The 15,863-nt window shown below is 39.9% G+C and overlaps 3 protein-coding genes across 3 annotated transcripts; all 3 read left to right on the plus strand.

The window, feature by feature from the left end:
* The first annotated feature begins 1,075 nt into the window (after positions 1 to 1,075).
* On the plus strand, positions 1,076 to 4,616 carry LOC136428781 (uncharacterized). Its single transcript, XM_066418530.1, has 5 exons — positions 1,076 to 1,192; positions 1,466 to 1,786; positions 2,315 to 2,458; positions 2,919 to 3,003; positions 3,279 to 4,616. The coding sequence occupies exons 1-5, from the start codon at positions 1,114 to 1,116 to the stop codon at positions 3,343 to 3,345; spliced, it is 696 nt and encodes a 231-aa protein (XP_066274627.1). The 5' UTR covers positions 1,076 to 1,113; the 3' UTR covers positions 3,346 to 4,616.
* A 1,989-nt stretch (positions 4,617 to 6,605) lies between these two features.
* LOC136428782 (uncharacterized) lies at positions 6,606 to 9,142 on the plus strand. The gene is made up of 4 exons (XM_066418531.1): positions 6,606 to 6,825; positions 7,043 to 7,312; positions 7,731 to 7,992; positions 8,564 to 9,142. Exons 1-4 carry the CDS (start codon positions 6,714 to 6,716, stop codon positions 8,625 to 8,627), a joined length of 708 nt encoding a protein of 235 aa, XP_066274628.1. The 5' UTR covers positions 6,606 to 6,713; the 3' UTR covers positions 8,628 to 9,142.
* Positions 9,143 to 10,720: 1,578 nt separating this feature from the next.
* LOC136426767 (uncharacterized) lies at positions 10,721 to 15,793 on the plus strand. Its single transcript, XM_066415498.1, has 5 exons — positions 10,721 to 10,994; positions 13,354 to 13,519; positions 13,879 to 14,154; positions 14,435 to 14,491; positions 14,756 to 15,793. Exons 1-5 carry the CDS (start codon positions 10,928 to 10,930, stop codon positions 14,979 to 14,981), a joined length of 792 nt encoding a protein of 263 aa, XP_066271595.1. The 5' UTR covers positions 10,721 to 10,927; the 3' UTR covers positions 14,982 to 15,793.
* The last annotated feature ends 70 nt before the right edge of the window (positions 15,794 to 15,863 follow it).

The following is a 15,863-nucleotide window of genomic DNA, read 5'->3' on the forward strand; positions in this document are numbered from 1 at the left end:
GCCACAAACCAGACAGAATCGTAACGAAAGTGTCTATGGTTATGAAATGTTTTGAAAATACACGAACTTAAAACTGCTTTCAAGTTTGCGCAGGATGTGCGAAAACAAGTTCGAAGTGCAAGAAACAATCAATGGTATTCTAGAAAGGGGATTTTTATAACTGTACCTTGACTGGAGCAAACAGGCCATCGGTTTACAAAAGACCACCCCCGTGGGATCATTTGTCACTTGAAAGTATAAGAGCGTTCTCTATGTGTTACACAAGTCGTTTGCCACATATTCAGTTGCCAAAGGACACTTCTTACAGGGTTGTAACAAAATGCGTGGCATAACTTAAAAGCAACTTCACTATTGGAATTTTCAACCTGTCTGTTAGCTTGGCATCACGACGCATTTGGCACTTTCCTCTAAAAGTGAAGACGAATCCATAGATATCTTTGACAATTTACTCCCATCATAGAGATCATGCGTTACACTTAAATGCATATTGTCCATTCATAGAATATGCATAACGTTTATTTCTATCAATGATCTTTTGGTGCCTACTGAACTTTATACCATTCTTACAACATGTAAAAACGCATTCATCGAATTGTCATTCACGTATACAATGGGGGAAATTGTCCCTTAACGCAGGTAGGCTGACAGACGTCGACAGGCAGACAGACAGACAGACCGACAGGTAGGTAGGCAGACACAGACCGACAGACAGACCGACCGACAGACAGACAGACAGACAGACAGACAGACGGACAGACAGACAGACAGACAGACAGGCAGATAAAAAGACAGACACAGACAAGCAGTTAAGAGAATATGATTTTTTGTGTAGAGGTAATTACTAAGAGCCCCTTGGGGATCTCCCAGGTATTGATAGGTGCAGGTGTTACAAGTGCCAACGATATCAGCCTTGCAAACATACAATTTGGGTCCATCGGACATAGTAATGCACATAAACATTGAGATCTCTACGGTAACCGCAATGTTTTCTTAAACAAACTCGTATCCAAGTGATTTTTGCATATAAATGTACGCTGAGTAAGCGAAGTCAGAAGGAAGTAGACAGGAAGTTCGCGAAAGCTGCAGTGAGCGCTGTGGCAACATTCTGAAAAGATGCAGGCGAGAGCAATTGCAACAGTTGCGTTATTACTGTGGGTGTGCTTGGTCATATATGATGGTCGGGCTCAAGCTGGTAAGTATTTATTGCTTTTGTCTCCTTTGTTGTCTTCTCATATACAAATTCTAAAAGTTCAAAGCAAACTTATGCTAGATTAGGAAATATGGTCTGATCAAATTCAAAGTATATGAATGAATTTTCCTGAAAGGAAAAGTGATGCTTGTATTCAAGAGAATATTAAGTATTAGTATTCTTCAGAAGGTACAAAATCTCGTCCACGATTTGTATGGGGAAAAAAGCATCTTCCTTGTTTTATAGTGACCTTTTCTCCCTCATCTTGTATTATAGTCACAGTCACTTCACTAGTCCCCACAGTCAGCGCTACCAACGCAAGCATAACCAATACAACAGTACCTGGCGCCACCACTCCTGTCACTCCCACCACTACTCCTGCTTCTTCTGCTACAACCTCTACTACCAGTACCCCTGGCCACGGGACAAGCGCTCAGACGCCCAACCCAATGCAACCAACCGCTGGCTCGTCTGCGTCACCAACCACGAACCCTACGACTGGAACTCCGGAAAACAACACTGATACAGGGAATGTTGCAATAACAGCGACTGGAACTCCTCAAAACAACAATGTTACAACAGCACCATCAGCACCACGTAAGTCACGCTTTAATCGTATAATGTTACAGCTCCTAACTCTACGTACGTATCAACTTACAACAGCTATGCATTTTCCTTATCACAGTCCATCACAGCATGAACGAATAAGTACAGTAACGTATTAATCTGGTGTGATAGTTATATTCTTCCATGCAGTAGTATGTACTTTGAAGTACCGTTTAGGTCGATTTTTTTGGCCCACATTCTGTTACTCAGATCCACTTAGTGTCTATGCTGTAGTTTAATCGATTCTTGGTAGTCATATAATACTCCACATTAAACTAGACCGGGAAGAATTATACTCTGATCCTCATCAACGCATAAGTGTAGAGCTAATTTTAAGCTTACATTGAAGTCAGTGGTTACAGTGTTCAATCCTAGTTAGTTCGGTCTTACGTCAGAAACAAAAAACCATATTACAATATTTATATATCGGCCGATATATATTCATAGATGCTTTTTGTTCAACAACAGTTCAATGATTGTTTTCAATGAATATATTCGTAATTTGGGTCTGTTCTGCAGCGGTTACAGTCTGTTCTATGGAGAACTGCACGTACGCCAACGGTTCCTCCTGTACAGAGGGCGATACCGACTGCACGTGTATAAAATATGACTGTAGACCAGCGGATCCAGAACCATCAGGACTCTCTACTGGAGCAATCATTGGTAAATAACAGTTTAAAAGATTTATATCGTTTAACGTGAGCAACGAGCACTGAATGAACATGCCAGTCAACTTTCTTATTATTTTCAACCACCTTATTCATAAAAGAGATATCTACATTTTCCATGATATTTGTCTTAAATTTACACTGTGAATGATCAAAAGTATCATATAAAATCATCATATTGAACACAAAGCTGAAGCAAGTCTTAACATAGTTTTCATTTTCCACTAGTTTTGATTAGAGACCAGTCGTTATTTGCATTAATATTTTATGATTATTACGTCATCACATGGTAATCCTTTGCAGATTATATGAAATGTTATGCCATGCACATTACGTTGCTCATAAAAGTATGTGTCTTACCATAATTGGACAAACATATCTTCTAAGCAGCTCTGATGGCTTCCATGTAATATGTGTTTGTGTTATACTAATCATGTGGACATCTCAATCCATAGGTATAGCCTGTGGTGGCGCAGCAGCAGTCATACTGGTAGTGGTCGTTGTTACAGTTTGTTGCTGCAAGAAAAAGAAGAAAAACAGGTAAAGACTTTCTTTATTCTTATGGTTAAATTACCTTTCCAAGTATCAAAACTCAATGAAACATTTTCCCTGATATTGATGTATTAAGAAATCATGGATCATGGTGAATGATCATGGTTTCGATTTTCATGCATTGTACTTCCTCAAACATGTGTGCACGACTGTAAAATTGCGTATCCTTCGATTGGTCTATGCAGTAAAACTTTATTCTTCACGAGTTAGCCTTACCACATTTACACATAATATTGATCAGGATGTTTTCTTTGATTCTCCAGACAAGTGTCTGCTAGTCAACATGGATCCCGCGCTAAGGTCAACGAAACAGAACTGGAGGAGCCATAGTAGCTACTAGTATATCTCTGTATTTAATACTTAGAGAGGAGGAACACAGACAATAGCCTCCTGTATGTGATTTGAGCATTGAAAAAAGACCTGAAATTAGCATGTCGAGAAGAGAGAAAATGCATTGCTTCGTATTAGAGCAAGGCAATGTCACAACTTCAAGAAATTGCCAGCCACAAGAGCAATTTCGATAAATGTTTTAAACTTTTCATTGTTGCAATTGCACCATGCAGGCAGCTTGTGATGGGTCCGTAGATGATAGGTGCAATTGCATGGTAATCACTTTAGTTACCAGTTTAAAAAGCCTTTTTCTCTCCTTACTGAACAAATGCATTCAGCGACAATCGAACAAACGACCTGTCAGTGAACGATGAGGAAAGTATTCATTTTCCAAAGACTCGTTCAGCAGTGGCTGAGATATTAGATTTTTTGGGCTAAACTAGTTCACTGGTTTGTGGCGGAAGGATATATTTGCAGACAGAGCGATGACGACATGCGTATATGTTCTCAAATATTCAAGTCTGACGTGCTCTTGCCTGTCAAATAATCTATCCAATTGTGCCAAATTATACGAGTTGTGTAACGTTACATCGTTAATTCTGCACGTGGCGTTACTTTGACTGTCGCAAACTATGTCCAAGAAGTGGTCAGGGAGTGACATTGCCGTGACGAGGGCATGCTAAAGATATGCCCTAAGACTCACGCGTATACAGTCATCAGATGTCGTTTTGAGGTTATATCTTATCAAGTGTCGTTATCAAAGCCATTCGTTAACAAAAAATTAGATTTTAGCTCGTCACTAGTAAACAGGCCAGGACCGTCATATTGTACGTTTCTATGACTGATGCAGAGCATGACGGTATAGGACAGTTCCGAATTCCCTGTTGTAAAACTTATCACTTTTTTTGCTTATGAAGATACTAGTTACAACTATTGTCAGAATTCGCGAAACACTAAAGATTGTGGTTGGGAAAAACAGCGAATGACCTGACCTCTACATCACGAGAATACACATGTATACAGGCCACCGTCCTTTAGAGAAATAAATTGTTAGTTCATGGATATCAATAATATTCATATTTTGATAAAGACATCAAATGTCGAGCCAGAATATTCCTATGTGGGAAAGGAAAGTTGAACAGCTCAAGTATGTTATGATATGTAGAAGTAGCACTTTGATATTGAACTTTCGTCTGTGAACCGTTGGCTCAAAGCTACGGTGACATTTTTGTAACTTTTATTTTTGTATCAATAAACCTTAAAAGATACAATTGCTGTGGTTTCTGACTTATTGTGTGGTTTAGTATTCATATCTGAGCGAGAGAAAACATCTGCGCTGTAGACGTAAAGGGCACAGACAATTTGGAGACCTTGTTATCCCAATTGTTAAGAAATATTACAGGGTTTCCATATCAGTAGGACTGATACTTAGTGACTGACTATCAGACTGGCACGCCGGGCGTCTACGAAGGTCAAAGATGATGCCCGATTTCCTGATAAATGCATCGATTAGAAGTTCTCTTCAGTTAAAAACACGCTCAAAGGTGACAGTTGAAATCTCTTTGAAGTCACGAGTTTTCCAATTTAGTGGGCTGGTGGCTTTAAGGGATAAACAAACAATAGATTTCCCAATCGCCTGTTGGTGATAACGACATGTGACGATCAAAAATATACATTGCGAAGTATCTTGAAGGAGGTAGTAATGTAGCAAATATCCGAATGAAATCAGGTCGTTTTGGAGATTATTTTTTTATGATAAGAGTTGTTCTTGTTATTATATCAAATTATTTATGTTCTTTTATACTTCTGGCCATTTTTGGTCGAGGTGCACAATGTTAGCGTGATGTTGAAATGTGCATAATTTGAATTCATAAGTTGTTGTAGTTTTTATCGCATCATTTGATATCGGATTTCTCTCCATTTTCACGACGGGTGAAAGTCACCAGTATTCACGACGGTAATTGCTCTAAGCCCTAAGCACTTTGTTTGTCCGTATCAAGCTTTCAAATGCTGTTGGATCTATAACGTCACACGGCAACGGCGATAACGCTATCAGCTTCCGCACACACATTCTCGTGAACTCTGTCTGACGGCTGATATCACAGGTGTTTTTAACTCTGCATGGGAGAAATGCGGGCAAATATTGACACTAGCAAATATGTCAGGTAGAGGCGAGAATCAACGTCACACTTTATACAACTTTTATGTCATGAAATTGGCTAGCAATATGTCAGATATAGGCGAGAATCAACATCATGTTTCAGACGTATTTCACAGTGTTTGAAATTGACAAACTTGTACCAACCAAGTCAATCGTCTCATGATAAAAAGACGAAAAACAAGAGCTGTTGGCACCTTGTTGGGACACAAAACACCTGACTCGTCTGGATTAATGTAATGGTGCAGACGGGGCCGACCAAAATAAAGATAATGAAATAAAATGTTTATATTGTATACTTCAATGACCCTCAAGGGAATTGTCTATGGTAGAACTTACTTGTTCAACAACAAAAATCGCATCGTTCCAAACGATTGAACGTCTTGTGAACTGCATTGGTGTGCACACTGGTGATGGAAAACATCACTCGCTACAAGTGGATCAGAATACTAAAATAGTTGTATAGTTAACGTTACAAAGAGTTCTGTCGCACCTTCCGCCTTATTGATCAAGTAGTACCAACTGAAATATGTAACTGCAGCTGCAAGGATATTGTGAAATGGACGACGAAGGTTGAGAAATGCATAGCAACTTCATTTGTTTATGTACGTTAACGATACAATACACTTTATTATCAAAATAAGTAAATATAGAAACGCGAAATGGTTGAGGCGACACCAAGCGAGTTAGCCTGGAATTTCACATCGATATTCCCATTCATTGTATCGATGTCATGTCCTGTCAAACAAATGTGAAAGTTTGAAGGGAGCGGGTTATCAGTGACATATGGCGACAACATAATATAATTCAACTACCGATGTCACTTTGTAAACTGCTTCACGAATCTTGGAGTGGCGAATTGCTACAATAAATTGATAAATAAAAGTTGCGCGTGCCGCGATACAAAGGAAATATGACAAGATGTACATACTTCAATTTCCTTGAGAGGCAGAGAAGTGTCATAAAGTAACAATATAATCTAGTACAAACAATAGGGATGGCGTCGCCATACAAAGGGTGTGTTATTGTTTCCACGGTAATGAGTAAATGTTTTTAAAAACAGCCAGGTTACTAAGAAAGAGACTATATATATGGCGTTGTTTTTAAAGAGGAGTCCAGACGTAGAGGAAACGTTTAGAAGTTGGGATCTTTTTTACATTTAGAGAACTTGTCAACCTATTCTATCAAAACTTTCTGATAATTCACGAATATGAAGTTCCTGATAATATTTGCCGTGCTTTTATGCTTTGTTTTGCAATGTGAAGCTCAGACTACAGATGTTGGAACGACTATGGGCACAGCTTCTACATTACTAACTACGGGTAAGTAACTAGAGTAACTAACATCGTTTACTACACTTTAGAATTTTTAGCGCTATTCAGAAAATAAGTGCGTTCTAAATCTAATTGTCATCTTGTCGAAAATGAGACCGGGATAATATATAAAAGAAGCCGGACACACCACAATATGTATGTTCTGTTACCTTTGGCAAAACGTTTAAATGTTGATGTTGCCACGACGCTTGCCTGTTGTGTTTAGCTGGTGGCGCCACGACAGATGCAACTGCATTGACGACCCCAGCTACAGCTGCAGTGGCGACCACGCCTACAGGTGGCATTGCGACAGCTGCAAGTGGAATGCCGACAGCAGCTGCATCTCCAGTGATGACGACAGTTAGCGGTGGATTGAGAACAACTACAGCTGGAATGACAGGTCAATCCTCGACAGGGTCTATCGTTTCTTCCAGTGTTGGAGGGACACCTGATGCATCTAACGTTACATCGGTCACGTCTACAGTAACTGGCAAAGGTACGTTCACACTGATCTTCAGCTGTCAGTTAAGGATTTGGAGGTGCACGGGAAGAAATTGCTGCTTCAAATTGTTCCCTATTACAGACCATCATCATCTGATGCCTTGTTTATCTGAACTGCCATTTCAGTTTGATTCTTAATTTCAAGTGTCGGTTGTATTATTGCTGGCTTTGAAGAAGCGCCATGCATGAAAATAGAAATCAAATTTGATAGGTCTTCTAGCGTAGAAGCTCTTTCGGATTCGTCGATACACAGCATTTTCTCCATGAACATGATAAAATATTGACAAAGTTATGTCTATTTTAGGCTAAACAATGTCACTATCAAGCGAGGAAGCCAACCATTTGCAATTTCGGAGAAACATCACACAGTCTTCACTTTTCTTTTACAAGTATCGTCCATTTTCTGTGAACAGATCCTACTACCCCGGCAGTGGTACCCACAGTTTGTACAAAGGAATGCGTGGACCATGAGAACAAGACATGTACGGAAGGGGTCGACGCCAACTGTACCTGTGCTAACGAAACATGCAGCGAGGTTCAGACGCCCTCCCCGCAGTCCGGCGGTTTGTCGGGCGGGCAGGTAGCGGGGATAGCCGTCGGCGCCGTGGCCGGAGTCGTGGTGATCGGGGCGGTGGCTGCTGCGCTTCTCACGTGTAAGAAGAAGAAGGGAGGAAGGTAACTTGTTTCTTCAAAGCTTGAATTTTCACTTTATTCATACATACATCCATAATACAGAGGTAAAGCAGAGAACATAATCAGCATATGTACATGCATGAGTAATTAAACAACTGCAGAATAATATGTCGGTACGTACATGTACGTACGTGAGTAGTGAAACAACTGCAAAAACTCAATAATCTTAAAACAATTAGATGTTCCAAAAGTCCTTCAAGTAAGAATTGAAAGTGTCAACAAACTTCAAGAAAAGTAACCCTACACTGGTCTCTTTTTACGCTTTTGTAGTCACCCTTATTTTATCAAAATGAAATCTGTACAATCTGCAGTGGTAGGTGAAAAAGGTGATAAAACATATGACAACGTTTTTTGCTTACCATCTGCTTTTTTATGTAGTATGTACGACAAACAGACAGTTGCCTGACAAATATATTTATAAAGACGAAACGAAATTCTAATGTATTCATGGAAAAAAATTGCTGTAGGTTTTGTGCATGTCTTCTGAACATTATTAAGCATCAAACAACAGCAAAGGACGCTGGCGCTGACTCTGCTTCTTACCATATTTCAGAGCGGTGTCGCCAAGTTCTCGCACGGCTATTGTGGAGGAGGGGGACAAGGAGAGCAACAGTTAGGTGACTGAACTGGAAGGAAAACAACAACAACAAACAAACAAATGAAGTCTTGTTTATAATCCATTGGGACTCCTAATAATCTGTCCGTCCACGAGGTTTTGCATGTCAAAAAGTTCAACGCCAATTGCAACATAGTGATGCATACGTTATGATTCATGAAGTTCTTTCCTCAGTGTGTATTTTCATGACGTCTTAGTTCACCTTAAAATGAAGGCCCGAGTTTAACTGTACTCGTGAGGATCATAAAACCTTCAGTTTACACAGGTCCAGAGACCGGTTGCGACATAGCTTGGGCCTGATTATCATAGCTGGGAGTGAAGAGATACGACTGGGATATTTGAAGGAGAGCAAAAAAGGTTTCGATATTTTTTTATAACACAGTGGTTTAGATGACTAGTTGGTATATATTTGTTGTGTTTTACTGCTCTGTTGTGTATTGATGATGTACTTCTTGATAGTTATCTTTTCGATGTAAATATAGACGTTGTACCTTAGAGAATTGCATATATTTAGTTGAGACATTTCTATGACTCTTTGGATCATGATGGCCGAAACGGTTGCTATTGATAAAAACATTGTAGAACATGTTTTCCTCTTTTACTTTCTGAAAGGCAGGAACTAATAAAAAAAATAGTCCTAGAAAACAGTTCACCGAGTCGGCCAGAGAAGTCAAAAGATGAAGAAAAGAAATATGTCAACCAACCAATATATTGTGTGGATTGTTATCGTACAAATATGATTAAAATACACGTTCTTCTTATTGGGTTTCCTACACAAAGCATTGCAAGCTCCTTTATTTCAATAGCTTAACTATAATCTTTGATTCCATACTTTGATGCTGATATTTGATATTGCATGCCCAAATACAACGACTAAAGAATACTTGACAGTCTATATTCGATTGCTGTTGTAACGAAAAATCTCACAGGAAAGTTTAGCTTTGAATTTTAAACTGAATCCAACAAATCTATCATGGAAAAACTGCATATACAATGAGGCCTTGAGATATCCGACAGTGTCTAAGGGTGCTTGAAAAAAAAAATACCGAGAACAAAAACCGTTGATAACGGTAATATTTCATCGCTATAAAACTGCCTCTTGTCCTGACGAGTTCATGAAAAAGTCTGGAAAGCCAGGTGCGTGCAGGTATTACATCGCTCGTAAACCACAAGATATTGACAGATGACCCCCCCCCATGCAGTTCGACAACATTCCGGTAGATGGTACACCCCCACCACTCGAGGTGGGACCCATGAATCCTGTAGCATGGATTTTCTGATACCCATTTTAGATTCCGGTTAGTCTATATATACTCTATACACATACGTCGGTACCACTATAGCTATTGACCTGCTAGACAATAAAGCAAAGTGTTAGTTTAGGTCTGGGTTATATTGAGGTTTTATTACACCTGACCGATGTGTTCAATTTTAACTTGCAGTCCCAACGTATTGTATCTTAAAGAATAAATGTAATACATTAGCGCAGGAGATATCCAAGAAAAGTTACAGTTTATGAAATCAAATCTCATAAATATACGATAATGTAACAAACAAAAACACTGGATGTGACTCAACGTCTAGCGTCTACCTTCCGCATGTTATTATCATTACCTCACTCTGAAGTGTGTGTATGTGTATTAGCTTTAGGCTCAATGTCCTGGGGAACCGAGATATGTGGACAATTGCTGGTACCCGAGCAAATTAATACCCGCGTGTTTTGTATCGGTGGTGGGGTGGTCTTGGTTGTACACCTTGAGAAACAACCATGTGTTAAATTGAATCCTTGTCAAAACCCTCCAGTAAAAGTATCCAGTAGTTTCCCCACTAAATGCACACTAGAGGTTGAGAAATAGAAGCTGTCGAGCAATTTAAAGTTTAGAGTTGAGCTCCACACTTGACTCAGGCGCCGTCAAACACTACTCAGAAGCGCCGACGAAAGGTCGCAATCGAACGTTTCAGACGCACAAAAGGTTGAATGGACGTGAGCTGCCAACAGAACGTTCCCTGGCCAATGGTGGCACACACATGACTGAACTTTGACACGATCTGAACGAACTGTAGTTCACTAGAGGTTAATAGAAAAGCCTCTGCACACAACTACAGCAAATATCGTCTGAAAGGCGTTGTTTACACATCCCATACGCCCACAAATGGCGGTACAGCGCGCCATATCAGCGCTAGCATAACGGGACATGTCACAACGGTTATATTGCCGTTGAATTGCATCGTAATCTATTGATTACACCTTTCAGATTCGTGCAGACATGTCCTGATATTTGGTCCGTCTGTGGCGTCAACATGGCTACAGCTGCGAGCTGGACTGCCGTTCTTGTGTTCACCTGGGTGGCGGGAAGTCACGGACAAGGTAACATTTCCGTTATGATATGCTGTTTGGATATGTTTATATTGCGCACTGGACCATTGACACACTAGATATATCGTTGACATAAACCTCTTGTTAAGATGTGGTACTTTTTTCACAAAGGTGAAAAAGTGGTCCTTCAATAAGTTATCCTGCCTCGTAAGGTCATCAAGGGGTCATATTGTCAAATCCCATTCGTGGTAATAACTTTTAAACAGGATGTTATCCTGTTTTGGTGGTAAATCGCCTACCAAACGGTTTATACTCTACGTTTAGTTTGAACTTCGTACTCTAATAAACCACATAATGCCCCTCTTAATTTGCATTCTATATGTATGGTCGTTACGGTATCTTCATGTATAATTGTCTACAATATTCTCAATGAAAATGGACTTTGACAGTAGTTAGGCTAATCGGCTGATAAGGTGACACAAAACGCTTCTGTCAAAACTTGCAGATCTGTACGTCATTATGTAACTTCACCTATAGAACATGGGTCATAGTGCCACACGTGAAGGCTCTTCAAAGGGGCAGTCACTGTTAGCAAAGACAATGCATTGTTCCTCATTGTTGCCATATTTCAGAGCTGGGGAGGCGGGGTTCACTCAGTCACGCTACTGAAAACTTTTCTTTTCATTTTTCTGTAGAAGAGGAATCCCTACCCGTCGTCTGACAATGCTTTATGGCCCAGTCACATTCGTCGTACAATCGTCGTACTATAAAAGAACGATTGTCGTACGATTGTCGTATGATCGCAAACTTAGGGAATTATGGAGATAGTCGTGCGTGTGTCGCACAAAACGCAACAGTCTAGTTACGGAAAACGTTTCCTTAGATCCTTGTCGGTGGTTGGTTCTTCCCCAGCCTGCTTGAAAATACTACGACATAACAATCGTACTACGGCCTACGACGAATGAGACCACACCCTTTAATACTGTCGAACCTTTTTTTTTCACCATGGTCACCACCGAACTGCTGTAATACAGTTGCCCACATAAGACCTAGACCTAACAGATCCTAACAGACTATCATTTCTTTCTTTCAAACTTTACGACCCTTAATTCTGATGCTAGTGGGGTCGTGTGACGTAATGGCAGGGTGTTTGGCACAGAACCCAGCGGTCCCGGGTTCGAATATCCTCTGACGCCACCGATAATTATCTCCATGAAAAATGGAGATATAGTTTTGGGTGTGTCTGTGTGTCTGTCTGTTTGTTTGTTTGTTTGTCTGTTTGTGTTTCCGGACTGTTTGTGTTTCCGGACTACTGTAGTCATCATAACTCAAGAACCGCTTGATGGATTACGATGATATTTGGTATGTGGACAGGTGTTGTGAAGCCAAAATTCGAGGTCGATTTTGGGCCCCCTGGTATGTGACCTTGGTACTGCAGCAGAAATTCAATTTTGTATCTCTTGACCTGGACGTGCTATGGTCTTGATTTTTTGGTGGAAGATAGCTTGTGGTGTAATGAAGACGTGGTGTGGGTTTGGGCCCCCTAGCAGCTTGCTCTGGAACTGCAGGGGCGTTATCGTGAAAATCTTCAAAGGAGAATAACTGAACAAAGGAACGACGGATTTCCATGATATTTAGTATACAGGTAGCTTAGACAGAGATGTACACAATGAAGTGCAGATTATGTTAATTAGGACTTAATTTACATAGCTAATGAGGAAAATCTATATTTGCAGTGTTTTCCATTATCAGACTCAAATACATGTAATGTATGTAGTTTATGGAAAGTGGATCATCAACAGATACCAATTATGCAAATAAATTCCTAATTTGCATAATTAATGCAAAACACCATTTCTCATCTAATTGGAAAATTATAGGACTGTCAATATGATACGTCGTATGCAGGTAGCTTAGACAGAGATAGATATAATGAAGTGCAAATTATGTTAATTAGGACTTAATTTGCATAGCTAATGAGGAAAATCTATATTTGCAGTGTTTTCTATTATCAGACTCAAATACATGTAACATACAAAAGTGGAGCATCAACAGATACCAATTATGCAAATAAATTCCTTATTTGCACAATTAATGCAAAAACACCATAATTCATCTAATTAGAAAATTACAGGACTGTCAATATTGCAACATGTCTAAGTTAGATAAATGTGTTTATGACCAAGCATATATTATGCAAATATGTAAGTCATTTGCATGAATAGAATTGTTCATGGAGATATGAGGTCGTGGAACTCTTGTTGTCGATAGTGTGCTGTTGGGAAATTTACATGACTTTTCTCACTCCGCCAAGTGTAAAAAAATCGGTTATTGTACTCAGTACGTGGCACTGTTTAAATAAGTTATCAAAAAAAGACTTGATCGCAGTGAAAAATTCTGATGTTCACAGATCTGGACACCATGACCCTCCCACCGGAGATTTTAGAACAGCTACGAGCCAGCATCGCCGACAGTCAGATCACTGTCACCAATGCCATCCAGGGGCTGGTGGCCGTGGCCGTGTTCCTCGTCATCGTCGGTCTCCTGCTAGGACTCAACCACTTCAGATGGGAAAGGTAATTGTTTATTGAATTTTTGTTAAAGGAAGCACTGGATATTTCATGTGAGAAAGGAGTTGCACTTTCTTTATTGTTGGTAATATTAATGAGGATGGACTTGGTGAGACATATCATCAAGAAAAGATCATATGTTTTCCATGTAGTTTTTAATCAACTTTAGTTTTCATTGCTTGCGAGTCAAGATATGAGAATGTTGTCACAACTTGTGCTACTTGTTTCGAACTGTGATATGTCAAAATTCAAAGTGGCAGGCATAATAGCAGACCATGTTACGGGACCCATATTGCACAAGCGACCATGAAACGGTGCAAAAATAACACCATGCTGGTATTGTTCCCCTTTTCTCTGTTATGAAGGAGACACACAGAATCCCGAAAACTGAGCATGGGTCGGATGACAGTACTTGAACAACCGTCATTTCCTGCGAAAAATGGCGGAGTTCAACGTCGCGAGGGAAAATCGAACGTTCCGGAAAATGGCGAAGTTCAAGGTCAGCAGGAACCGACCATGTCCGATGGGGACGAACGTCTCGATCGGCATAAAGAATCTCCACCGTCTGAAAAGGAAGAACAGAAATCCCAGGAGGACATTGTGGTAAAGATGAAGCTACCGTCGAAAGCTTATCCAACAAGGTATGGTAGATTTCTGAAAGTCATTCTGTCATACTGTTTCCTATCAAGTATTTTGATTTTATGTCCTTTTTTTTACAAAAGACACTGGAATTGAACAAGGAATTGTAATTCACTTCGACATTTAAACCACATAATTACATTCTAATTCACATGTTGGACAGCCATATAGCAATACCGCTTTCTTTTTAATGAACTTTCGGGTTCGCACTACAGAATACTAGTAGCTAAAGGGACTCTGTGTCCATCTACTGATTCATTACATTCTTTGCATTCAAAACAGGTATGTCTATGACAATCCTGTCCTGGAAAGTGGCGAAGCTGAGGAAGAACGACCAAGGTCAGTACTATGAAAAATCATTGAATGTTATCAAAGTATGAATAACAAATGTTACTTTTTGTGTGAAATAAATCACCCCCGAGATGGACAATCATCTCATAGCGCCCTCTCCTGTTTAGATATACGCATTAGGAGGATTTGGTTAAAGGAAAACAAACCATCACTGTTATCCAGTGATGCTGACAATGATGTGACAATGACAATGATGAAATGTGTTTGGTGATATGTCTTATATTAATTATCTATTTTCTTCTTTGCCCTCAGTCCGTTCAAACACTGGGAGCGTGACTCAGAGCTCGAGGACTACCTTGCACATTTCATGTCCCCTCCCAGGACGATGGACTCGCCTATCCTGTCCCGCAGCTACATCATGGAGTTCTCCCAGAAATTCAACTCTGACCCCCAGAGCCGGTCAGGGGTCGACAACCCCGGGTTTGCAGAACGGCCCAAAGTTCGAACTGTGGGTCCCGCTTTAGAAACTGAGGTGTAAAAACGTAGGACTTTTGCCTTTAGGAAATGAAAAGTTTAGATTGTGCTTGATCAAAGTTGAACTGTTATTGTCAACACAAAAAAAATGGACTTACCCAAATTTTTGACTGATCAACTCCAGACTTTGTCAAGGAATAAGCAATCCACTGATTCTATGACGTCACGTTATGTGGATAGAACACGTGACTCGGGGAGCAGTGGATCATAAGTTGCAGAAAGTCTATGGCGCCCCCGTCTCTGCTGAGGGATGGTTGTTGATTAGAGGCAAACGTTAACGAGCTGGGGATTTGTTGTTTATACTTTGTAGTATATATGATAATATCTCATTAACAGGAAAGTCAGTAATTTGTCTGTGATACTTTAACTGCAGAGCGCACTGAATGCCGTGGCACACAATATGGAATTAACTTCAAATCGGTCAAGACTAGCTATTTCTTTAATGTTAGCATGTAACAACGTCTGTTGCCCATCTACCCGTATTGTTCACGAAACAATGTTGCTTCATCTTGCTGTTCTTTATCTGATGACAGTATCAAATACTTCACGGATAATGCCTGAGTTGGGGTAGCTTGTATATTTTCAATAAAATACTAGCCAACTGCTGCTTACAAATGTCGCATTTACACTGTCGCGTCGTCTGTTATCTATGCGTTACAATGTTCAATATCCAGTTGAATCTTTGTTCACTTGTATCTATTTTGTCACGAGAGCAAGTTTGCTGGTTTAGGATATTTTCGGAGGCTAAAAGCATATTGACATTCCATCATGGCCTGAAGATCTGCATAACTTTCCAATTATAATACTAGACGATTATGTATTTCTTTGTTTCTTTTTAATGAAAGTGAAATGACTTCACGCACGCCTACAATCTGTAGGCTATATC

This window comes from Branchiostoma lanceolatum, chromosome 2 (assembly GCF_035083965.1).
Source record: "Branchiostoma lanceolatum isolate klBraLanc5 chromosome 2, klBraLanc5.hap2, whole genome shotgun sequence".
NCBI lineage: Eukaryota > Metazoa > Chordata > Leptocardii > Amphioxiformes > Branchiostomatidae > Branchiostoma > Branchiostoma lanceolatum.